The 27,229-nt window shown below is 38.7% G+C and overlaps 1 protein-coding gene across 1 annotated transcript in view; it reads right to left on the reverse strand.

Moving 5' to 3' along the window:
- Positions 1-27,229, reverse strand: part of PRKAR2A (protein kinase cAMP-dependent type II regulatory subunit alpha) — a 60,387-nt gene that overhangs the window by 5,977 nt on the left and 27,181 nt on the right. The window contains exons 3-8 of the mRNA XM_066326539.1: positions 14,054-14,106; positions 12,369-12,452; positions 11,157-11,263; positions 7,042-7,195; positions 3,945-4,046; positions 2,112-2,186 (exon numbers count right to left, since the gene is read on the reverse strand). Of these exons, the coding sequence (XP_066182636.1) occupies positions 2,112-2,186; positions 3,945-4,046; positions 7,042-7,195; positions 11,157-11,263; positions 12,369-12,452; positions 14,054-14,106 (575 nt within the window). The remainder of the gene's footprint in view (positions 1-2,111; positions 2,187-3,944; positions 4,047-7,041; positions 7,196-11,156; positions 11,264-12,368; positions 12,453-14,053; positions 14,107-27,229) is intronic.

Genomic DNA, 27,229 nt, shown 5'->3' on the forward strand with positions numbered 1-27,229 from the left:
TTTCTTTCAGCAGGAAGAAGGTGCCATTAAACTCTCCATGGCCCTGCTTGAGCAGACAGGTTGTACAAGGTAACTTCCAGGGTTCCCTTTCAACCTCAACTATTCTGTCATCCTGTGAGAGGTTCTAGAACATTTTTCACATCTCTCTCAACCTCGTCATGTTTAAAATCTTCAAGTGATCCCAGTTTACATCTGCTATGGACAGCCTCACCAGCACTTTATAATTTTAGAGTTTTATGTGTGACAGAAAATTTCTCTCCATATTTGTCCCTATGGGTCTGGCATAGTGCTGGAAGTCAGAGTGGATTTCTGTGATGTGTCTCCTGCTACAAATGAAAAACAAAAGGGACTAAAGGCTTCAAGGAGACAAAGGCTGGGAAAGGAACTGATAAGGTAATGAGAGCAGCTCAGCAGAAAAACCTGAAACAAAGTGAGGAGAGAGAGAAATCTGACATTAAGTCAAGTCGTCAAGGAGATGAATGTGATGGGAAGGATGAAGAGAAATGGTTGTAACTTGAATATCAAACATTGGCTGGGAGAAGATGATGTAATATTTAAACACTGAGTTACAGAAGAAATTAGGCCTTTAGCTAAGCTTCCTGGGGATGGTCCTAAGCCATCCAGTGCAAACTTTTCATGCACCATTGCCAACCATCACAGCATGAACTAATGTTCTACGCTAACTTCTGAAAAAGTAACTGCTGAAAAAGTACTTTATTTTTAAAAAGAATGGAAACAAACTGAGTGGGAGACACCCTTAGAACACAACTAATGATTTTCAAGTGCTTTAAAGCTTACTGCCCTGAACTGAAGGGTCAGATCCTAGAAAGGTAATTAAAATTTAAAATTACTCAAAAAGAGGTTCCTGGTATTAATGCAACTGCTGTAATGTAATGTAATGTAAATATATTTTCTAAGCACAGAATTTCATCATCTCTAGCAGTGTATTACCATCACCCAGACCTATCCAAACTATTAATCCTCCTTTTAAGGATAATTACATCCTTGTCCTTAATTCAGTTATTAAAAAAGATTAAAACCAACTGTGTAATTGGATCACTGATGGTATGGATTCCCAGTTTTAAGACTGATTTATAAGCTCTGATTTTGCTGAGAGTTCAGTTTTCTCAGGGTCTTAAGCAAAAAGAGTTTCAACTTAAAAATTTGAGGGTATTTTTGGAGTGAAGTAATTTGACAGTAACCAGCAAACTTGTTTCCTATATTCAGTTATCTGACATTCAAGATAATTTAGATCAATTATCAAGACACTATCAAGGAGTTGTATTCTGTCTATACAACAAGAACAAGGTTGCAACCAAAAACCTACAGCTTCACGTAAGCCTTTCTTGCATTAACTTCTACTTGAACTGGAGCACTTTTACAACACAGCAACCTACAGCTAAATTTGATTCCATTTTAGCAAAATTCCAGTGTTCCCTTCCACCTGTAACAGTGCTCCAAAAAGTTATTTCTGTCACAGCCAAAAAAAAAAAAAAAAAAAAAAAAAAAAAAAAAATATATATATATATATATATATATATATATATATCAAACAGCTATGGCTTGAGTTCTTGAGTTCATCCAGCTTCATGTTCCACCACCCTGGCCTTGATCTACTGCAGCAGACAAAACATTCACCAATCACTAAAGGATGTCAGCTGAAGCCAGACCACTGAAATACCTCAGGAAAGCACAGGAAGAAACAATGGTTTCAATTAACCCTGGCAGTTTCTTAGAGCTAATGACTCCCTGTTCAATCTGGTCATAGGGCCTAGGAAAACTCTAGATGGGGGATTTCATGGAAAACTCCATAGACATTTAATTTCAGCTTCTGCAGACACACTCAACTTGAATCTTTGCAAAGACTACTTATAAAACATAGATGAGAGAAGAAATACCAAGAAGCTAAAGCAATATAATAAATTCGCAGCAAAATACATACTGTCCAATCCCCAAACATTCAAGAAGTGGTTACATCAATTAGAAATATTAAAAGAATAAATAAATGCCAAGTTGGTCCAAGTAATAGAACTCTGCTAGTCAATTCCAAACAGAAAATAAACAGAAGCAGAGAAAGAAAAATTATAAAGAGAAGTTTAAATTTCAAGTACCTGAGAAATTATACGTTCCCCATCCTGATACACTTTCTCTCCTATAACATCCACTATCTTCATTCGCTCTGATGCCTGGAGCAAAGAGGAAAATTAAACATAATAATCAATTATTGTTAATCTCTGTGAACTTTCCTGAATCTTTATGACCCTTCCTGAAATTAACAGACCAATGTTCTAAGCTAGACACAAAACCACACAATTTATAAATATAATCCCAAAATGACATTGTCATACTGCAACACAGGCCTTAAGACTACCATAATCAACAGGGAAATAAAATTGTCTAGTGTCCCATCCCTCTGCTTGTCTTACCACTCAAATTTAAAAATATCTGCTTTGGCTGGTTTGGAGCAAAGAGGACAGGGAAAAAATAACTTTTATTAAAATTGAGTTGAAATTTGAAGAAAACACTCTGACAAATGTTATCAACTTCCTAAGAACAAACTTTAAAGAGAAATACCAGCAAAACATTTTAAAAATATTTTAACCATTATATACTTAAATGTGTGTGGGAGGAATTGTGTCCAAGAACCCATTCCTAGAGTGAAGAGGAAGGTGACATGACAAGGACAAGGACTGTGAACTGTGAGCACACCCTGCAGTGGGATGGCCAGCAGCAAGGGCAGGAGGCAGCACTGGCATGCCAGGAAACATGCCTGAGTCTTCACAAACAGGAAGGGAGAAATGAATTATCTCCAGTGTTTCCCACCACCCATTTAGAATCCCACAAAACAATTTCACTGCTTCAGAGCAGCGCAAAAAATCATACCAAGAAAGGAAAAAAAATCCTAACAGTTAAAATTCAGCAGATGATTCAGTTGTAATCAATCCATTCATTCCCCAAATGCACCTTCATCTTGCCTATGTTTGAGAAATCAAATTCTGGTGCATGCATGATTCAACTTCAATGTGTCATGCAAAAAGCCATCCAGTGCTAATGAGTTATTTTCCTGTATCTTTAAATATTTGAGTCATTTCTGTGCTCAAAAAAAGTCACATTGATGGAACCAGTTTAAGCTAGGTACCAAGAGAGAAAGACTTGTGTAATTTACCCCTTCCACAGCTACAACTTATGCCCAAAATAATACACAGTACAGGCTGTTGTTCACACCTAATGATAGTTGGCAATTTTGTAATCTTTTCCCAAAGGGATTAAGAGCTCAAACACTAAAGATTAATGCTGGAAAATATTTTTTTATGATGAGAAAAGTTAAATTATGGTTTAAGGCAAAGACAGACTAATGCAAAAGCAGGTTGGTCAGTTCCAAAAGCCCGCTGACAATAGAGGATGACAGAAGCAACAATTTCCACATTGTTTCTAAATTCCGGCACCACACACCCCAACAGGACAGTGTCATTGTGTTCCCAGATCAAAGTGCTTCCCTTTAGCAGTTTAACTCATGAATATTAAATTAAGCTTAAAGCAAGACTACCACAGCCCATACCTTTGTCTCAAACTTAAGACCCTTCCTGGCTGATAAAGGCCAAATATATCAGTGACTGTATCCTTACTTCAATATCACACCCTCACAGGAAATCACAGCCCTGACTACCAAACTGTATTTTGATACCTGTTCCCTGAAATACATAGAGGTGGTTTTTTGTTTTGTGGGGTTTTTTTTTGTGTAAAGAACTTTAAAGGATCTGGGGAAAAAAAACCCCAAAACTATTTCAGCAATGCAAATTAATTTGTGTAGTGTATGTGATACCAAAGCAGCACTTAATATTTTGTTCTAAGCAAAAATGACAGATTTCTGATTTAGCAGGGAACACTGACTAGAGTTACTGCTAATGCAAGAATTTCATGTAGATGTCTCTGAGAGGTTTTACCTCCAAGGATTTAAGAAGGGGCACAGACTCAATAAATAATTCATACGTCTTCCTCTTCTTTGCGTTGTTTTTCAGTATAATTCTTCTGAATGTCACTCGATCCTGCAAGAAACAGCACAGAGACATACATTATTTCTCTTCACTGAAATGCTCCCTGTTTAAAGAACTGACAAACATGAAGGAGTATTTACAGCAAATGCCAGGGCTGAGAAAGCAGCTGCTAAAGTGATACCACATCCACCACAACGGTGACTGCAACAGCTCCTGTTAGAGTACTTCTGGCAATAATAAAAAATAGAGAGCTGTAAGACCTGATCCTTCTCAGACAACCATTTAGAGATTCAATTCTTATTCCATCTTATACTGTTTTTCTGGGCTTAGGTCTGGGGTTTCATTTGCCTGTTTGCTAGTATTTCTTTCACACTTCTGCATTAAATGAAGAAGTTTCACTCTTCCTGCTGAAGCCAGTGAAAACTGGCATTTCCAGGACTCATTAAGGCAACTGCAGAGCTAAGTCTGAACTGGATTCTTCTCTACTTGAGTCACACTTTTCAAAAGTTGAAGATTTAAACTGGTCAGGAACTGAGTATCAAACAGCAGCAGGCTTGTTCACTCCACCTTCTCAGATGCAAGAGCCAGCTCCTTGAAGGACCACTTCCTATGTGCCAGCCGTGTGCTGGTCCCGCAAGGAAAAACCGCTGCGTGTGAATCCCAAACGGGGCAAAATCCCCTCCGCGCCCCGCCCGCGCTGCGCCCCGCGGCCACAGGGCGGCGCTGCGGGCGCGGCACCGCGGCCTGCCCGGGCCCGGCGGGGACAGCGCTGCCACCGGCAAAGCGACACCGGTAAACCGACACCGGCAACGCCGGCAAACACCGGCAACAACGGCAACAACGGCAAACACCGGCAAACACCGGCAAACACCGGCAACACCGGCAACAACGGCAAACCATAACCGGCAAACAACGGCCAACACCGACCGCAGCCGCACCGGCACACGCCGGGGAAGGATGGCACCTTGCCCCACCACGTGTTTCTCTTAGCGTCTGCCCCTTTCGCCATCGCCAACAGAGCTGCAGTTTGCCTTGCGCAGGTGGGGCCGTAAGTGTAAAAATCAAAAAGTCAGAGAACAGGAAGAGACATTTGGTCAGGAAAATGGTTTAAAAAAAAAAAAAAAAGGCAAGCTATAATTAGCAGAAATATCCTGAGAGCCATTGCTCCGGTTCCCAAAACCATCAGCTGGTACCTCAGCAGCCGTGTTTTGAGGTGAAGAGGTATTTTCAAGTCAATGGACGTTTTTAAGGGGTGCAGGCTGTTACAAATGCTTGTGAGAAGGATTAGCAGAGGTGATACCAATGGAACATTGAAGTTGAAGAATGAGGAAGATAAAAGAGAGGATAGTATTAATGTTATCCCAAAGAGAAAAAGAGATGATAAAGCATAAGGGATTTTTCTGTTTTCAAAGGAATTCTTCAGTGGTAGAAGTCTTCAAATGTTTGTGTTTGGAGAAGCAGAAAGACACAGGAACTGGGTGGGGAGGTAACTGTAAAAGCATAAAAACTGAGAATTCTCCTGCTTGGGAGTATCAGTGAGGGAGGAGAAGCAGCAGTATTTGAACAAAAAAAGCTGAGCTGTGAAGGCAGTGTGTGTGATCATGAGGTTTCCCCAGACACATTCAGCAGCAAAGGCTGAATTTTTCTCCTCCAAAAGGGACCCACTGTGATAACTGCTTTGTGCCTGAGCCTTCCAGATTTCTGTTGGCCTAAGTCTGCAATGCAGCAGGAGTAATCCACACTTCCCAAATGGCAGATAACCAAAGAGCTTAAGCAATGACTTCTGCATACTAATAAAAATATGTTTAAATTACATCAAGGACAAAATAGTACAATAAAACATGACGACAAACAGAATAACTGGAAGAAATAACTGAAGTCTGAGAGGAAAATGCAGCCTTTGTTAATAAAACGTTCTCCGGAACAGATGATTAGCAAGAGGTCCCTGTTCATCTACACCTTGCTAATTAATTGAATATAATCACAGAAAAACTAAATGCAAAATTAACCCAATTTTCAAAGGCAGACTGGAACAAAGAATCATCATCTTGATTTCTTCCTTTTATGAATGAGCTCAGTTTGTAGCTAGCTGCTTTGTTCTGTCTTCCTCTAGAAATGAGATTCTGACATTACTCCCTGGTCGATTTACCAAACTCTTTTCTTTCACCTCACAAATGAAAGGGAAGTCGGATCTCCCAGCAAGCGCTGAGATTGCACAAACAGCCATGTGCAGCAGCTTATCAGTCCTACAATCAAGGTCACAACACACGGCCAACCCCCAGCGATAGTTGCCGAGGAGCCCGGGGCACAGAGACAGCACACAACACTTGTGGCTTCAAAGGCTCCGTTGATCGCACAATCCATTTATTATTATGCCAACCCTCACAGATGAGTAAGAGAGCGCTGGGAAAATAACCCCATCCAAACAGTGCAGAGAAAAGAACTAAAAAAGGAAAGTAATGGCTACAGCTTCACATTCAGCACTGCTGGGCTAGAGACAAAGCAACACCATCATTTAGCTTGGTACCTCGTAGGTCATGCTGACCGAGAACCTTTTCCAAGGTAACAGAACGACAGTTTATTGTGAAGGAAAACAAAGCTTTGGGCAGTTTTCTAACCTCTTCAAATTACCAACACATTCCCATTCTCTTAAGAGACAAAATGGTTGGAAGGTGAGTTGAAAATAAAGAACATCCCTTAGATATTATTTCCCTCTCCCCAAAAAAAAGTGCTTTAATGCTTCCACTGTCCTCTGCAGGATGAAAACAAAACCAGGAGGTTTCCCCCCTCCCCTCTAAAAAAAGCCACAATTACAGTAAAAGCAAAACTATAAAGGGACAGATAGAACTAGTGATATAGTTTTTACAGACAAGTTGTTCCAGAAAGTCAGCCAAAAAGATTTGCACAATGGATCTATTATGCGAGGAGATGAGATAGCAGATCCTGATAAAATACCTGTGAGCAGAGGAGCCATATCAAGAGAACCTCTGGACACGGTGAGGTACTGCTTAAAATATTATGCGTGAGATGAACTTCCTTTCCTTACCAGTCCCCAAAGGGCTCCTTCTGTTGTGGCAACAATGGTGGCAGCTCTAGGAGTGTTGTACATCAGTGCCAGTTCCCCAAAACTGCCGTGATTATCGTAGCGGCCCACACAGCGAGACTGGTTGTCTTTTGCTACAACAATATCATACAATCCTCTGGAAAACAACAGAATAATAAACACTTTTTATTAGACAACATCCCAGTAAAAACCTTGAAAACAGCTTTTTGCTGCTACACAAATAGTCCTTTTATTGCTGCGTAAGATGGAACTTTTTGAGCTTTCCAACTGCCTGATTCTTGGCTGCTTCTATCTGCACTATTTTCACAATAATTGTCTCTTACTAAAGCATTTCACTCCTGATAGATACGGGCAGGATCTATTTGGTTTCCTCTGCACAATATTTTGACATTGCTGTTCTGGCCAGAGTGAGAAGTAGTTTCATCATCTTTACCAGTGACATTTCACAGCATGTGTGTTATCCAGTGAGGTCTCTTTAGAGTGACTCAGATCCATCTCTATCCATTTTCTCAGTTGCCAGCATTGCTGCAGGACATTTGGGACACACTCAACCCAACTGCTCACCTGCTACTCTTAGGTTTGTCTCAGCTCCAGCTTTAGGGTATGTGTACATCATAACCCCAAGATGCTCTAAACCTGCTGATATCTAGCCAACATCTCTGAACAGATCAAGAGGAAATGTCCAGCCACTAGGAAACTCCTCGCACTTTGTTCATACTCAGCTGTAACCTGTTCAAATTCAAAAGGCGTCCCGCGCCCAGTTCTCTATGAGGCACACTTCCTACACTATAATCAAGTTAAGAGAACCGTATTCCAGAATTTACCAATAGTCAAAAGATTACTCTGATGAAGTGCAGGTACAAGTACAGCAAGTCAGAAGTCAAGACACAAATCTGCATCAAACTGCACCAGAGGAACTGCCTATGAAAAAAACAAGCTGTGCACAGAAAGGTAGCCCTTTGAAAGTTGAACAACTGTCTGTAACATCTTCAGGACTGTCACCCTTGGAGCTTTAAAAAATAAATTAAAAATACAGTTGGAGTAGGCTTGATTAAATCTTAGCTATGGCAACAGAGATTGCTCAGGGACTACCCAGTGGCCTAAGATACTTCACAAAATGTTATCATGTCCAGGAGAAAAAGAGGTAGGGAACACCTTCCTGGCTTTAAGCAGCTGAATACATGTATAATCTTCCTGACGAGTTTGGATCTTTGTCATAAGAAATGGTACTATATCCCACAGCACCACTAGGCACGTAAGAAAAAAAGAAAATGAATGATCAGAAATGGTACTAAGTGAGGAAGGAAAGCACATGAGACTGCATAACAATCCTACCAGACGCCTTATACTCCACTGCTTATTCACATATAGGAGAGTAAAAAACCAGCAGCATACTAAAAGTAAACTAGAAAAGGATTAGTATTGATGAAAGCGTCACTAATTCTTGTAATGTCTGATATCGATTCAATTATTCTCTGAGAGGCACCAGAGGCAACAATCTTCAGAGCTGTTTTTTGATCTCAAGAGCCAGATATGAACACCTTAAGCAAAAGGTGCTTGCATATCTTAAGCAAAAGTCAACTTCTTCCCATCCTTAACCTGAAAGTTACTAGTGCCATTTATTTCCAAATAACTATAGCCATATAACCTTCAGTCAAGCATTCAGCTGTCTCTGGCCCAAGGACTAAACTGGTGATGCAACACTGAGTGACCTTGGCTCAGCTTTACTGAGAAAACTGCTGCTGAGCTATGAGAGAGTCCATGAGCTAAAGCCCTCCAAGATAAGAAGAATAAAAAACAGACCGAAGTGTAATTGTTGAGATGGTAATCATTACGAGCCCAAGGACTCAAGTGAAAAGTACTGACATGAAAAAACTTAAAACCCTCAGGCAAAAAAAAAAAACCCTAAAAAAGCATAAGAAGGCAGCTCAGATTGTGGATCAGTCTGTGCCAAGAGGCAGCAGAGGCCAATGCTGCCCCTCCTGAGTGATGATTGCTCAATCAGCACAGACCCAGGAGATGCCTCCTCAGCAGTGATGAGCATCCCATGTTCAGCCATGCAACACATCCCTCTGAGCTCTCCTCTCCATGCAGAGGGCCCTAAACACCTGCTGCATCCTCAGGTTGTACCTCCCCTGCCTGCTGCCCCACTGTGCATGGTGAAAGACACTCAGACACGAGTCTCTGGTGAGGAAGTATTGCAAGAGAAGACTTTTCCAGAACACAAGGTCACTGTTCATGTATACAGAAAGAAATTAATCCTCAGGAATATTTAGGCATTAATTACTTGGGAGTAATAAGACATGCCTACTCATGAAAGAGCCAGAGTCCTCCAAGCTTGCACTTGCAAATAAGTAGAAATATTGTGGTTTTCCATAACGACCAGTATTCTGCTATTCTTTTGCATGGAAAAATAAGTAGGTGTGAGGTGGAGGAAGACTGGAAAGAAAGGACTGAAAATTCCAAACTGCAGAAGTTATTCCTAATACCAAATAGCCAACAAAAGAGTTGCAGCCAACTGTAACAGCAAAGACTGCCATGGTGTCACTAGACAACACCAAGTTTAATTTCCTTCACTGTACAACCTTTCTGCCACATACTTTTACCCTGGGAATAAAACAAAACAAAAATCTAAAAGCCTGAAAACTTCCAACACAACTATCTCTTGACAAAAAAAAAAAAAAAAAAAAAAAAAAAAAAAAAAAAAAAAAAAAAAAAAAAAACCCCAAAAAACTTGTGGAGTAACATTACATCAGCAGAAGACAGATCACAAAAGCATTTTCCTGAATATCTAAGGTAAGGTTCCATTTCACTTCTTCATTTTAGGTTAAAACTTACAGGAGAGAGCTTTTAATAATTAACAGGATAAGAGCCTTGCACAGAAACAAGTCAAGATAGGCTGATGGCATCTAACATTTTTGAGAGGCTCCCAAACTGAGTTTAAGTTTATTCAAAATTAGGAACCACTGCTTTGCACAGATCTCATCTTTGCAGAGCTGGTGGCTCTGGCTCCCACAAGTTCTGATCTGCAGTACCCTACTCTTATCTGTAACAGCCTGATCTCTCTGCTCAATGTGGCAAGAGAAGGAACTCGGCCAGCCTAGCCAAAGACATGGGACTGGATTGAGGGAGAGCAGTTCAGGAAGGTAACAGAGTGTAGAAATGGGGCAGTGGTTCAGGATAAAGGGTTGGTATAGCAGAGGACAGGGAACAGGAATATAGTCAGAATGTATCTGACGCAGCCTTATGTTCTGTAATTTCACTAACCAGAAAGGGCAATGTCCTGAAAATGAACAAGAATCATTTCAAATGAACAATTTCTAACCTAGAAATTCTTTCTCAATTCAAAAGGCAACAACCTGTCTTGAAAAACTGCTTTAAAAGCATTTCATACAATATTAATGGTGCCATTATTTCAGTGATAAACAAGATAACAGTGCACCAAAAAAGCTGTTTGCTAAGATCATGTTCCAACAGACATTTATAAATCACTCAGTAATATTCTGTGTAATATTACAGTTTTGCAGAAGGAAATAAATTCATGTTCTTAATTACTCTTTGGATATGGTTATTCAAAGTAACATTAGCCATATTTTTTTCCAAAAGGTAAAAAGACAGTCAGAATGTCCATGTACACATGTATGTATTATCTGCCTGTTACACATATATGTGATACCCAAAATTATTATGTGAATTTGCTTGATGGAAGAAATTCCAAAATGGCACACCTTAAACTCTGCAAATACAAATCACAACTAAACCAAACTCTCTATGAAGTCAGTCATCAAAACTAATTGAATGAAGTCCAGGTTTTTATTTCCTATATTCCCCTTCCTGAAAATAATCTCCTACCCCTTCCCCTTCCCACAGAGCTACTTTTGCTGCTTTTCCTCCTCCTTTTTCCCCAGAAAAAAAAAATATAACCTGGTCTAGAGACAACATGTAATATGGCTGGTTTTAAGCCATGCTTATGCTGATAGGCACAAAAACTAAAGAAATAATTTTCCTTCTGAAACTTTCCTGCAGTAAATATTGCCTGCCATTTCTAAGAAGCTGAAAAGAAACATCCTCTACATTTCACAGGCACAGCTGCTTACCGCTCAACGACATAGAAGTTATCTCCATCATCACCTTGGTCAATCACATGTTCCTGAGGTTTCACCTTCCTCTCAAACATGGCATCAAGGACCTGAGACAGCTGCTCCTAGAAGACAAACAGGGGGTGAGGGGAACCCAGCTATCAGAAAACACACCTTAGCATTACTGCTGGACAAGGGCAGGTTTGTTTCGTTTGGTCTAGATAGTGAACTGGAACATGCACCACACTTTTGTACATTATACTGTACAAAAATACAAGTAATACTGGTATTATATATTGATTTCCACTAGCAGCTCACTCCTTTCCAGCTTATTAATAGAAGTTCAATAATGCAGAAAACCAGGCTTCTAGTACAGAAAAACCATTATCTCAGGTTTATGTCCAAATGGTTCAATTTTCACGTACCACTTCAGTGCCAAAGCACATACATATGTTTGGTATAATCTGACACAGCTTCACTGCAATGGACACACATTAATTCGTATCAACAGTATATGTATTTCTTTGTATGTATGTCTAGAAATGGCATCATGATCTATTAGTAAATTATCTGTACTGTCATCATCTAAGGGCCCCAGTCATGATCAGCACTATACTGAATAAGACTCTCCACAGACTTATTTCCCTGATAGTCTGTTGTCCTAGAGAAGCTGCAATTCTAGCCCCAGATGAGATAGGACAGGTACAGATGTGCAGCCCACACAGATAACATTGGTCTGCACAGCAGGCTCCAGCTGGATTTCCCTGTTGAGCCACAACTAAACTTCTTTTTTTTTTTTGCAAGCAGCACAGCCAGGGAAACTGTGAAAGCCAGGAAAGATGACACCACATAAATGCCTTGCCTTGATGCTGACCTGCTTTACCATCTTTGCTATTCCCAAGCCCATTAACAATATACTTTTGGTGCATTTTCAATGACCAGATGTTCAAAGTTGAAGATGTAGATCACAGCTGAGTTTCTAAAAATATCCTGCACAAACATGCAAGCCAGTCTTCATGCTGCTGATACACTTGAAGTATTTACTGTGCTCCTGAAGTTGGGAATTATCACTGCAGTATCTCTTGGCACCACTACACTGAAAATATTCTTTCTCTTTTAAACAGAATCCTATTTTCTTGTCTTTAAAAACTGTGTCTGGACTTCCAGATCATATTAACTGTATATAATAAAAAATTAACTCCATTTAACATTTCCTTAAAATGGTATTACCTGATCTAGGTTTTTGAAGAGCAGGATATCTTTACATGCTTCCTGCAGTCTGCATCGCTGTTCATCAGTTTTTGGATGAACTACCTTTAAAACAAAGTAGAACAGAACAGTCATGACAACAAAGAAATATGAATACAGACTAAACCTTCACTTCGGCAGGAGAAAGCAGAACACAATTTAAGTGCCAAAAGTATACAGTCCTTTTTTGTTCTCTGCATGAACAGTATTTATACATATACACAATGCAAGACAGAATGAAAGACACATGAGAAAAATATTATGCTGACAATTAACATATGAAAAATAACAGTGAAGAAAGGCAAGAAATAAGAGGATGCCTTTTCCATTCCCTTCCCTTCTAACACAGCCATAGCCACAGTCAAAGCTTGAACACATGAAACAGAGGAAGAATTGAAGAGTTTTCTTCCTAAACTCTGGCTATATTATTCCCAATATAATTACTGTTAGAATACAGGCAGCTTATATCCTATATGATACATATGAGTCCCAGCCCATCCAGTAAGAAGTTACAGAATAAGCATGGGTTTTTTCTAACAAAATTACTTAAATAAAACCTTTGTTGTTTGAGATACTTTGTTACTTCCTTCTATTTATAAACATCAGGTTAAAGGAACCAATACTCATACTGTATAATGAAAAATGTTTATGTATGTGCTTGTTAGGGGCTAATTATGAAAATATATTACAAAATTAATTACCTGACATGCATCACATTAATATTTCTTATTTCTTGTTATTACAAGGCTTCCAAAAACCAGTTATATCAGTAGGCATTTCTAAAAAGTTATTTCCCGAAGTTAAACAAGCCTCAGATCCTTGTTTTAAAAGAAAACAGAATGTTGGATCAGTCAAGAAAATTAAGACTTTTGATGGAATAAATGTGTCCAAGTTTACAAATATTTGGATAACCAGACACACTCATATTTTTTTCTTTTTATAGCATAAAAAATTATTTATGAAATATATTTATGAAGTATCTCTTTCTTTTTTAAGAGAAATTATATTAGACTTAGATTTTCACTGCAGAAGTATACTCATCTTTGCAATGGAATCTGGAAAGGAACACCAGAAGTCCAGGGAGAAAATGATTCTCACCAACCAGGCCACAAGATTTGCTCACAGAAACCCACCTCTTAAGAAATACAATTACAGTATCTGGATTTGTAATTCCTAGAAATTCCCAACTTTCAAGAACAAGAGAAAAAACAGGTGGCCTCAGACTTAAAATATTTCAACCAAACATTTCTCCTACCCAGGCAGAACCACTCTGACACGAAAGACAAGAAAAAGCATGTGAGGAATTTTAAGCACCCATGAAGAAACAGCTGTGGTAAGGCTTAACTAATTCTTCTCAACAGCATCGACCATCTAGGAATTGCCTCAACAAGCCTTAAAGAGAATTAAGAAAGGAAAATACCCTAAACTTTAAAGATGTTAAGACTTAAGTACAGCTCTTGAATCCTTTGAAGTAAAATTGTATTAAAGCTGTAGTGACTAAAAAAGTCCATGAGACAAAGTGGCTCTAAATTTTGAAGCAATGTCACTTTGCCAGTGTCACTGCACCACGCTCAGCATGTAAAGCACAAGTGGTAAGAAAAGGCAATGTACATCTGCCTGTCAATCTGTAGAGAGAACCATGCATGGAGTGATTCCCTCACTCTTACCCTTTGTTCTGTATCTTCTTCCTCTTCATCTGGATTGAAAGCTTCAGCACAAACTTGGAAAAAAAAGAGAGTGGAAATAAGTCAAAAGAATTAATTACAAATTACAAGCAGCAAACAAATCAGTTTAAATACGTTTCTTCTATTTTCCTACAGGAAAAACAAAATCACTGTTCATTTTGTCATTACAGTGTCAGAGGCTCAAATCCTGTCTGTTCTCTGGGTATGCACAGCATGGCTGTTCTCATCCTCTCATGTAAAGAGTCCGTGAGTTATTAAATAATCTTGCCTAGCAAGTACTCAAGCATAGACACAGATTTCCTTTTAACTGGTATCAAAGCATAACAATCTCCATTCAGATTCATTTACAAGCATCTTCTCTGAAATGCAGGGGAAAAATACTGCTGCTGTACTGCTTTATTCTTTGCAGTGCAATGTGCAGAGCAAAACACTGAGAAAAAGGAGCACAGGGAAGGATGAGGCACTTGCTCCACCTCAACTCTGATTTGCAGGTGAATATCTTTATTTTGGAAGGCATTTTGATACAGAGAAATCATGTTTCCACAGAAATCAATCTGGGAAATTAATAATCAGCTTTACCGTAGTACAATGAAAAAATAGTATTTAGTCCCATCCTCCACACGTTCCTGTATCTTACTACATTTTAAGCATATTAACTGGTGATACAAAAACAACTCTAAAATTTAGAGTGATTTTTTTAAAAAGGATGACAACAGCGGTGGAAAACTACACACTATAGTGCATTGGGAGAAGGCTCTGCCAAACATGCCATTATACCTACAGGACCCACTGAAAGAGAGGCATAATGCAGAGCTGCTGAAATTTCAAACTGTTTTTGTTCAGTTTTAATTCTTCAGAAAAGGCTTATCTTCAGTTACCTTGACATTCACATTATTACACAGTTTTACGATGCTAAATACAGACACTTTGGCCACCAAAAGCCTGCAGTTCTAGCTCAGATTTTTTTATTAATTCATGGATATTAACAGTTCTTGCATGTCAAGGTGATCTGCACATCCTAACCACCTGTATAGACAGTCAAGAAAAGTGAGAGTCAGTCCTGTTTTCATCTAGCTGTGCTCTTACTTTAATAAGGGCGGTATCCCTTCTGAGGTTATACATAACTTATAAAATTTTACAAGGAAACATAGACAAGCATTTTCCTTTGTACTTTATCCAGCATCCTGACAATAGTGAAGACCTGGCAGAATGCCCAGAAGCTCACTGCAATGACATCTAACTGCTGAATGGACTGAGAAAGTATAAATAAAAACCCAGAAAGTCTAGAATTCAGCAACTTGTAAATAATTCGAAAATGCAGAACATGCCTATTGACCCTGTCATTGTGCACTCAACAAGACTATAAAAATGCAAAACTCTAACATAATTTACTAGGAAAGATTTGTTTGGTTTTGTGTGTCTTTTTTTTTTTTTTTTTTCCTCCCTACCTAAAAGATGCAAGTCTTTCCTAGGAAATTTGATTTTAATTCCTTTTTTTCCTGGAGAGAGTGAAGAGATTCAAATACAACAACAAGCATTCCACTTATCAAAATACAATGTAAAAATGCAATCATATAATCATTAGGCATCAGGCATTTAGTGAGTAAGTACTGCTCATACAATAAACCTGTTTAACAATACAGAAATGGTGTATTGACAGTGCACCTACCAAAAACATGCTTTTAGTTTAGCAGAGCCACCCACACTTAGGGCAGACAGTTGACAAAGGAGAAACAGCATTCTTCTCCAGCTGAAAAAAATTATAGCCCAGAGTCCAAAGATGACTGGTTTATGGGAAGGTGGATGCCTACAAAGCTACAGAACTTGGACTGACAGGCTGGTCCACTTAATATGCAGTACAAAAGCACTAACAAAGAGAACATTATTAGCATTTTGGTGTGAAAGCTTTTCTCCTCTTCCATTTTACAGTAAAGATCAAAGTCTATTGTGAAAGCTTTGGATTTTCTAATAAGGAACAGTTACTAAGAAGAAAGGCTCCGTGGTTTAAACAGTATGGTGAAATTGGAGATAATTAACTCCCTTCATTTTTTACAACTAGTGTATCTTATGAGTAATTGGAGTCCAATTCTCCATTAAGCACAATATTACATACCATTAATGCACTTCTGTACATTTCTGAAAGTACCTGGTGTACAAGCACATTCAAGTCACATATCTATGAATTCGGAGATCACTGTACCACTATATTATTCTATCATTCAAATTTTAGTATTAAGCTGCAAATTTGATTTTGTCCCCACCTCAGCTGCAGGGAAGCTATTGCTGAAAATGCTTCAGAATTCAGGAAATTCTCTTCAAGATTTCTTTGGGAAAAACAAATTTTATCACCACAACTAAAACTAGAGAATCGGTGCAAAACCTTATCTTAAAACATGCATCAAAGCAACACAGTTGTCTTATAACTTCAGTATGAAATGGCTTTGCTTAAGATTTGTTAATGTAGTTTTCCTCTATTTCATCTTACCCAGCAAAGGTGAAAACAGCTCCCAAAGCCCATCAAAGATACAGACTAAAACTTAGCGTCCTTCCCTTACATATGGAAATCACTTCTGTAATACCCATGAATGGGCACCACAGAAATACAATAAAAACATGGCAAAATACCACTTCTTTCCATGCTGTCACATAAAACGGCTTCCCATTATACTTCCCATTCTTCAGCCTCCTGCTGGGATTTCTTTTTCCATGGAGAAGAGTAGGCCAGACGTTTTGCCTTTGGACAGCTCTGACTGACAGGACTCTATTTACTTGCAGGCAGAGCCATAACACTTAATGTAAAGTATCTGTTGTGGTATGCTTAAAGAAGGGGAAAGACACAAAATTCTCAAGCTTAATTAATACTGTGATATGCTGGAAAGCCAACAGAAAGCTCTTCAGCCTACTCATAACAACCAACAATATTTTCCAAATACTTTAAAATATGAAAAGGAAAAGCAACATACATCAAACCAATCCCATGTTTTATGGTGTAGTATGCCCAATTTTTCTTTCCACTATTTTTAGTTGGTAAATCACTTGGGGAAGTCTGTACCATTGAGTTTATGGCCTTTATGTCAGTCTTACCTCCAAATGTTTCATGTTACCTGTGCTGCTTTGCTATTTTTCTGGCTGTAAAGGACCCTCACAACTACTCTAAACTCTGCCAATCCCTGTCAGAAATCTAGGGAATTTCAGGACTCCTGAAGGTTATTCATTTGTGTGTTACAGTACAGCCAGTCCTAATGAAAACACATCTGATCTTTCATCTTGACAGAGTAAAAACGTCCTTGACTATTTGACACATGACTGAATTCACTTATTAACTATTTAAGTGTCCCAACAAAACAGACACTCCAAGGCAAGCTTGTTCTCACAAGAATCTCCTGGAAAGTGCTGTTTTTCAAACTCACTGAAATCGAAGTTGGAAGGGATCCCTGTCTGAAGGTCATCCAGTCCAACCTGCCCCTCCAAGGGGAGCTATTTGGAATTGAGGGCTACTTTGGGGCTGACCTGGAAACCGTCTGGGGCAAAGATCACACATTTCTCTGCTAACCTGCTCCAACACCCTCAGGGGAAGAAGTTTTTTAATGTGCAACCCAAAGCTCACCAGTATCTTCATATAATTTGAAGTGACTTCTGAAATCACACCTTGCCTAGCTGAGATTTTCAGCACAGCTCTGCCCTTGAGCAAGTGCTGAGCAAGAATCCATCCATGGAAGTTACACACCAGTGTGACACATCTACAGCTCTATCAGCTCACACCATGCAGACCAAGCTTCCTTCCAAATCCACCCATACATAGTTCAGATGGCTTTGGAACATAAAAAACTGTTTTCAATTTTATGAAGCTTTGAGATAAAAAGAAATTCAGGCTTTTTTATCCTACCATCTACATTTAGTCTCTCTTAGCTTCTGCAGCTCTCATGCTGCACCTTCTTTGGCTTTCAAGAACATCTGTTAACACTTCTGAAGGCTCAGAAATGATACAGCTCCATCGCTGCTTTGTTATGCAGGTGACAGAATCTGAAAGCAACCGAGATCTCTGTAGCTGCAGCAATGACATCAGCAGTGGATGGCTGAGGGGGAAGCAAGGGGTGGGGAGAGAAGGAGAAGTAGCAAGACAAGTTTGCCAGTACAAACATCACCTTTATTTATGCAAGTTTTAATCACTCTCAAGATAATATTGTTCTGCAAAATATGTGTTTTGCCAAGATCAAAGTCCTTGCAATCAATACAAACCTGTATGCAAATAACAGTTGAGCATTTAGCTCTGGCAAGTTAATACAGCCTCCAAGAGAAATGCACACCATCCCTGTCCCTGAGAGATCACTGGTTTTTTTCAAAATAACAGCCAAGAGGCAGATGCCTAAACACCTTCAAACACACACAAAAGAAGAGAATTTAGGTTCTGTGTTTTATGTAAAGTGAATGCATTATTAATATTCCTGTTGCTACTGAAGCAAGTAGCAAATAGATGCCCTGTCATACTCTCTTTTCAATTTTGGATCCCACCTTCTGCACTGCAGAGTGAAATCCTATTCACTCTTCCTCACTTACGAGAATGCATTACCTCCAATTGATCCTATCAGACCCATTAATAAAAATCCACTCAGAGCAGTACCTGTAGAACCACTTTTTCAGTTATTTATTCATATAAGTAATCTTAACCTATGTTTAAGGCAGTGTTGTTCGCATTTGAGCTTGTCAAAGCTTCAAGCATTTTTTAAAGTCTGTCTCTCAAGGGACAGATGCATAGCCTCTTCTGGGAGCACTATGCCAGCTGGAAAGATGACCACAGCCAGTGGCTTGTCATTCCCTCTGACAGCTGAGTTGCACTTCAAAACGATGCAGTCAGATGAATTAGGAAGCTTGAACAGCACTTACACACAGGTCTTTGCTGGCACAGCTAAATGTGATTCTCCACACATGGGAAACAACTTCAAGTTTCCTCTCACTTCTGTTGCTGGTTAGCTCAGAACTTTCTGGTTTAGAAATTGCACTTTGTTTCTCAAGTGAAAGATCTCACCATGTCAAAGCAGACGACAAATTCATACCTCGATCCAGCAAGTGGGAAACAGAACCTGCAACCATTTGCACCACCTGAACCATTTTCACATTTATGACAGTTGGAAGGAAAAGCAACACTGAAACCCAAAGAACAGTTAATATGTGCAGGAAAATCAGCTGCTCCAGCCTTCAATTCACTAGTGAGAACTGACTGAAATCAAGGGTAAATTTTTTCTTAAAACCAACGTTGTTGCATCAGTCCAAAACTCATTTCGGGGGGGGGGGGGGGGGGGGGGGAAGGAAAAGAATGGATTTTTCTGTTCTTGAATTAGCTTCAAATGTCATTTAAAGTTAAAAGGAAACTAAATCAAGTTTGTTCTTCACAGCCAGAGTCACAGGCAGAATTCTTCTGTGTTACAGATTAGCTACAGAGGCACTCAGACTCAGCATGGCTGTGCCAAACCAGCTCTGTCCAGTCAGGATTACAGGTTCAGGCACACTCCACACTTGGTCCCAAAGCCTGCTCAGGCTGAAAAGCTGCACGGATCACTTTGTCAAGAAAAGAAGCCTATGAGACACTGATGTAGCCTGTAAAGCCCTAAAATCCTGCACTGTTTCACCTTGCTCTGCAGAAAGCCTGTTGCCTCTCTTGCACAACAGGTTGAAGTGTTCATCTGGCTCTACCCAAAGCTTTGCTGACAGCCCAGAGTCAACCTGAAAATGCCCAGCTCTGATCTGGACATTGCCTATGTTCCTCAAGGTCCATTACTTTAACACAGTAGCAAAACTGAGGTGGTCCAAGGTAGAGCTTGGAGAGACCCCACCCTAGTTCACAAGTTGGATAAACACTTTTGCCAAGAGAAGTGCATTATGTGTTACAGTGCTTACTAACCTTGCTTTTAGAAGTCTTTGATAACCACTTCCTCACCATGATTATGTACTTTCCAACAGCATTATCTAAATCAGCCTTCTCCAGCTTGTTCTCTTTCCATCAAAAGAGAAATGCAATAGTTCCGGCGACAATGGCTTGTGACAAAACTGTAACACCATTGTCACACACTCCTACTTCATATTACTTTTCAGTAACAAGTTCAGAACAGACTGCACAATCAATTATAAATGCCACCTTTTATGATAATGGGGTTTTTTTCTTCACAGGAAATCCAACTTTACATGCACAGACATCTTTTCTCCCAAGATGCGTAAGTACAGGCAACATAATAAGCCCTTTAAAATTATGACAATTGGTTGACACTATTTCCATATGTGCATTTGCTTTATATATTCTGAATAATGCAGTTCTCAAATATTCTTATTACATTCATACAAATTAATAAAATTCTGATTTTAAGTGTTTCTTTAAAAGGCTTTATCATCAGATGTACAGTAAAACAATTGAGAGTAAAACAATGAGTAAAACAATGCCTTACAGCAGAACAGCAATTAAAATGTTTTCTTCTCTTACTACAGCAAGATTTGGGAAAGTATTTAAAATTACATTTCCCTGGGGGCAAATGAGAACTTTCATCATGAAAGAACTGGAATAATAAATGGAAAGTAAATAATCACAGTCTCTTTTAGATTTGTATCTTTACACACATATAACGAAAGCATTACAAGCAGACAATACTACTCCAACTAGATTTTAAAGGCAAGCATAAAGCACTTTTAACAAGATACAATGCGTTCCTGCTTAATTATTATTTCTAGGTAAGCTTTGTTCAGGGTTGGTTTTTTGTTTTATTTTGCTTAACTCCTTCTGCAACCTGCAGGATCTGGCCTGGAAACCACCCCCAGGTTAAGTGACTCAGGGACACAGCACCAGACAAACCACAGACCAAAGGCATCACAGCACCTGGGAATCTGCTCCAGGCATCTGCAGTTAGGAACAGACATTCCCTACCAAACTAAAAGGCAACTTGTTGGGGGTCTTACTGAACTGCAACAAAACTTCATCTCAGATCAATCAAAACAACCCTCAGCTTGTATATCTTTATTTAAATCCTTCTTCACTTAAATCCTCCTCCTACTCAGGAGCAATTAAAACAAAAAACTTGTGCCAGTGTAGGACTACAGACAGAATTCTCCTAAGCACTTCTCCTACTTCTCTGGCATAACCAAATGAACATGACATTTGCCTTTTTTTTTTTTTTTTTCAACTAAACCAACAGCTGTTTATTATTTTATTTGCTTCATATAGTTGCCTATTTAATTATATCAAGGCACAACTTTTACTTAATGTATGAGTTATGCAAAATGTTTTAGCTTATCCTTCCACTCTGCATGCTCACACATGGAAGGGTTATACTCTCTCACCTCACTGAAGCCACATGCAGAATAATGACAAACTCATGAGGCTATAATTCCTAGACTATAATTTTTGACAGTTTGAAAATTCACAGTTTCCAGAGGACCTATGATGAAAGCATTCCGGTGATAAAATAAACACTCTGCAAGTCTCTCTTGTACAGCTGGAGAAGCCAAGGGACAATATTGCCTGATTTCACAGAATCATCTGCTAAGTAAAGCCACACCTGGGACTCCTGCACTTTGGGCTTCCATATCTCAGCTCACAACAAGAGAGCCCAGCATCCCATCAGACACTGGTGTGCTCTGGGACTTGCAGTAAGTCAGTGTGTATGAAAATTAAAACTACAAAAATGCTTCCATCATGGTAGAGGACTAACAAAACTTAAGAAAGTTTTCCGTGTAATAGTTGGAGAAAACAGCTTTGACACAATAACTACCAAAAGCAAAATACTGCCCTTTCAAGCTTAAAACAGTAATTTACAATTTGCTACTTCTGTTTCCAGTTCCCTTTACTACATTTAAACAGAAATCTAAAATGGAAGCAGGGTATTTTGGAGTTACACATTATTCCATGTGGTGAAGCCTGGGAAATACAAATGGAGCAAGCCTTATTCTTGCAAGTTAAGAAATCAGAAGACTGAAATGGATAAACATGCTGCTGACCTTGTTCAAGCCTTCTAAGAGAGCCTTACCGATGAGATAGTCATCCATAAAAAAGGTCTCCTGGAAAACATGATGCTACTACTATTTCAGAGCACACAGATTCACAATTGTAGAAGTAAGCCTTCTGCTTTAATGATCTTCTGGTTTAGCCCATCACATAAATCTTAACACATTTTTAAATGTGTTACGTAAGCAAGGCAGATAGAACCAGAAGGTCAGCACCAATAATGCTTATGTGCCTGAAACAGTGATACTTTCTCTGAGTTAAAAACAGCACAGAGAATGTTCACTTTCCATTCAGTTTACATCAGAACACTCCAAGTTCCAAGAAATGGCTCAAATCTATACCTTTCACCTAAAAAGGCATGTAGCTTACAGGCTTTTAGTTGCAAACTGTAGATGGAAGAGAGAATTTAGCTGAGGAATAAAACAGGAAAAGTGTTTTTCTAGTATAGAAATAAGAAATGTTCTTTCAGTTTACAGATCAAGGCATTTTTGGTTTTATACTTGCAATTCTGCCATATGAACTGCTAAACCTGAAGTAAGGCAAATAATATTTTAGAATCATCTTGAGAAAAGTGCAATGAAGTACTTTTTGCCTTAAAATTTCATTTAGCAATGAAGATTACCCACATCTTTTGACATCTGTCATGACAGAGAACCAAAGTACCTCAAAGCGTTAGAAGGCACTTCTGAAATCAATTACATGATATGATTTTCAAAGACTTCTGGACAATGTCCAATTATGTTAAAAACCACATTATCCTGAATCAAACAATTAGCACCTATTTGCCTGTAGCAACAAGGAACAATAAAAATTTAGCATGGCTTGACACAAAAGAACTGTGTGCAGAGTAATGATGTGGAAGCCCCCAAGTCCCTGTGCTTGGAAACTACTGCTTCCTTTCCTGGCATGCTGGAAAAGCAGGAAATGTGGGAAGTTGCTGTTGGATCCCTTGAAGAAAAGCCTGGCAGGTCCCCCCATTCCTGTGTGGCTGCTGAGCAATTCCAATGCCCCAGCGTGAGTACCAGCCACAGCAAAGGTGTAACTCCTTCACTCATTCCTTTCCAGCATGAGCCAACTCTGGACTTCAGCATCTCACTGAATAAATGGATTGTCTTTGCAGGAAATACACACCTGAAGTGGTCTGGCAAAAGACTAATACTGGACAGAATTTCATCAGTTGGAACTTGTGTGCCTTACTTATGACCAGTTTTGTGTTTTTCCATTAGAAAAGATTCGTGAGCTTAAGAAAGTTAGGGTCTTTTCTCGCCCAAATTTTGGAGACATGGGAAAAACACACCAAATCGGGTACGTGCTTCAGGCAGCCAAGTACCCACACATACACAAGCCACCTCCCAAAGTCAAGCCCTTATTCAAGTCTCTGTTCAAAGGAGTGCTCACAGTAGTTCCTGAGATTGCTTTAAGATTCCCTGTAGTGAGTTTTCATATTCCTGTTATATTCCCTATAGTTAGTTTTTAGTATTCTTACAAAGTTTTCTGTAATCTTGGTCTACACGAAGACAGAGCAAGGTGTTCTGGTGTTCAAAACTACCAGGAGAAGTTTCTGAAAGTACATCCTTTCATATTTAAATCCAGTCTGTTTAAACTTTTCTGTTCTCCATGGATGGACTATTTCACATTTAAACTGAAGTTACAGCAACCTAAACTTGCTTGAGTGTATTAATCAATATTGGAGCATAACAACATCTGTGACTTTGTCTAAAACTTTATATTAAAACAGGGCTGAAGCCTTATATATTCACAAGAAAAATGCAAATCATATTGGAGTCTGAGGTCACTCCAAAGATACATCACAGCACCAGGTTTTGCACCAAGTATAAAAATGCCTTTTTTAGTCTGTGACAGACATTTTGAGATTCCTCAGATGTGTTTGACCAACAAACCATGTTGGAATATTTTCATTTGGGCTTTAATTTCCATGATAAAAACCATCCTGAGTTCAAATTCCCCATCATACAAAAGAAAAAAGTTAAATTGCAACCTATCAAAGGGAGAATTAAATTTTATTTCAACAATCAGCTGAAGGCTGATATTTTCAAAAGTATTTATGTATACAAAGATATGGACCAATATTTATGTAGGCTTTTTTAAGATCTTTAATGTAAAACAATTAATGGAAGTTAATAACTTGCACCTTTTGCTACCTCAATACTTTTGAAAAACTGATCCATACTGCATTACTTGCTTAAAAATGTGCATAGCTGTGCTTATGCTACCAACTCATAAGGGCTAATTACAGTTAAAACCCTTGACTTGGGACGAACAACTAATTCTAATTTTTTTGTAACCCTCCAGCCATGAACTATTATTAAGAAAGTATAAATTAAAAAGATGAAGGATTAATTCTACTCCATTGTAGTACCTTGTGCCTTGTAGTATATGTACATTAAGCAGACTAGATCAGATTTCTTCTGACCAGGTATTGCACTGACTTAAATTTTAAGTAAGGATGCTCACAGTGCTGTATTTCTCTTTATGTCATAAAAAAAAATCCTGCAGAATTGTTCACAACACTGTGAAATCCAATTAGTTGTGAAGTCATGACTATTAATTTCCAAAAATAAGCTTTTTATTATTCATTGAATGTCAATCACATGCCAGGAATTTTTAAATAAGTCCCAATATTGCAAACAGAGAAAACAAGCTTTTTTTTGTTTAATGAATAATGATTCAGACACTTTCTTACAGGAGAGCACCCACACAATTTATCACCACTTTCATCTGTCATCCCACATGCTTGGCTTTTGCTCATATCAACATTTTTTAAAATGAATTCTTTTCACTCTAGTTATGATATCAGTTTTGCAATCATTAGGGCTAGCAAAAAATCACAGAAGCTTCAGGTTGTTGATACAGGAAAACTGTGCCATTTGCAAAAATGTGGATTTTTTTAACTAGTCTCTTATCATTTATTACCTGCCTGAAAATCTTTCAGCAGAAGTTATTACATCATCAGTGTTGTAAGATGGTGAATAATCCATAGAAATTCATTAAATAGCTTCAAGAAACCAGATAATGATTTTCAAGTCAACCTGTGATAATCAGATAAATACATAGCAAAGAGAACAGCACAGAGAAAGTCATCACTTAGTCTTCCTCCCTTGACGATTTCAAGTGCTGAGATTTTTATCACTGAAGTAGTATTCTGCAAAAGAAAATACTCAAAACAACCTCCCAAGAGAAGCACTGCCTCTTGTTTCATTGCTACCACTTAGATGTCCTAATTTAACAGGGTCCCAAAACAGTATTTTTTACCAAATACTAACATGCTGTGTGGCAATAATTAACAGAAAGGCTTTATTAGAAAATCATTTTTGTTAAAGCTGTCATTTTAAAACACTAAAAGGTACTAAAAGAAATTTACTATGTGTAATATTATCATATCCTGATATCTCAACTTGCCAGGGTGTGAAGAAAATGCTGTACTGCACTAGAAAGCACAGAGGAATGTCAGACTTTAGCAACATATGTACATTATGAGATGATTGCTCATCTTTGGCAGGAGCCAGACTAATGAAGAGCTCAAGGTAAAGGATCCCCACCACCAGCAAAATAGAGAAGAATCAGTGAGTTGGAAGAGTCAACAGTCAAGGCCTCTAATGGAAGCTTATGTGATGAGGAAAGAAGAAGCCAGAAACTGTCAAGGAATATTGATTTACACATTATTCAAAACACACAATTATTAAAATATGAAAAAACCCAAACCCACACACCACTCTGCAACACCAAGCCATAGTGCCACATCAGATTGCTAGAGACAAGAGAAATATCAAAAGTATTTGATTCTGAACCCAGCATTTGCTGAGGAGACTGACAATTGGCAACTGTCAGGGTTCCACACAATGCTAATGTTTGTTATATACAGGAAAGCAGGATTCAGTGACATTCAAACAAAATTAACCTCTACACATGAAATCTTTATTCAGCAACCTCATCTTAGGGGCAGGTTTAGCACCCAGCTCCAGGAACAGATTTAATCCTTCTCACTCCACTGAGTCTCTGCTGAAAGCTGCCCCACCAAAAGGACCAACTGAGGCTAGTCTTGTTCATTTGATTATTTTTTGTATTAACATGAAAACAGGCATAGACCCTGACATCCATTTTACTATTAAGGAAATAACTATTATATATTGCTTCCCTAGGTTATATAGGTCAATTATTCTGCTTAGAGTTGTTGAATGTGAAAACTGTAATCTCATCCCACTGAGGCCAAAGGAAGGCTCATGAGGGAGTACAGGCATATGCAAAGGAGATGTATTTTACCAGGCCACTTGGATAAACAGAAATAATTGTAGAAAAAAGATGAAAGCCTTTTTGTGACACGTGTATGGTACGGGTGTCATTTTGTCAGATTTTCCTATCCCAAGAAGAAATTAGTAAGTCTGTTGGAGAGTGGGTGTTCTGTGGAATGAATCAAAAGTGTCTAGAAATGGCAATACAGAAATCTATCGAAAAACTTAACTTTTCTAAAATGCACTAAAACTAAAAGAGGAGAAACTATGCACAAGAGAGACTCTAGTGGGCGTCACACTCTTCCTTCCAAAAACACAATTAACTTCTCATTCATATCCTGCCAGGAGCAAAATTCTCCTGAGTATGTACCAGTTGTTAAAGTGGGACAAATATCAATGCTCTATTCCTTATGTTTTGAAACAGCTTTAATATAATCGAGAAAGGAGGTATCATTGATTTCTGCCACCTCTCTGCACCATGTAGGCAGTCCCCAGCCAAGGGCAGAGATACTGGCATGCTCTGCAGCCTTCCATTACAGAAATGAAGTGACTAAGACAATTTTGTCAGGTGCCTCTATGCTTGGAGGAAGATCAAAGAATGTAATGAAACAGGTATGAATTTCAACCCAGTCCAGCTTTTGGGAGGAGGGAATCCATAAGGGTTTCAGGCCATTTAATCCAAGCCTGGGCAAAGTCACTCAGCAATCCATGGAACACAGGTTACAGTGGCACAAGGCTCACACTTTGCTAAAACTCACTTGGAGCAGCAGCAAGACAACTGCTCTGCTGGGTAATTAGCATCACAGCCTGTGACACCCTAGAGCTAGGAAGTTTTCAAATTAGTTTGGTGTTTTTTTTCCATTTTAGTTTCTACTATCAATATGGTTTATGATTTTACAAACAGGATTATTTTAATGAAGT

This window comes from Sylvia atricapilla, chromosome 11 (assembly GCF_009819655.1).
Source record: "Sylvia atricapilla isolate bSylAtr1 chromosome 11, bSylAtr1.pri, whole genome shotgun sequence".
NCBI lineage: Eukaryota > Metazoa > Chordata > Aves > Passeriformes > Sylviidae > Sylvia > Sylvia atricapilla.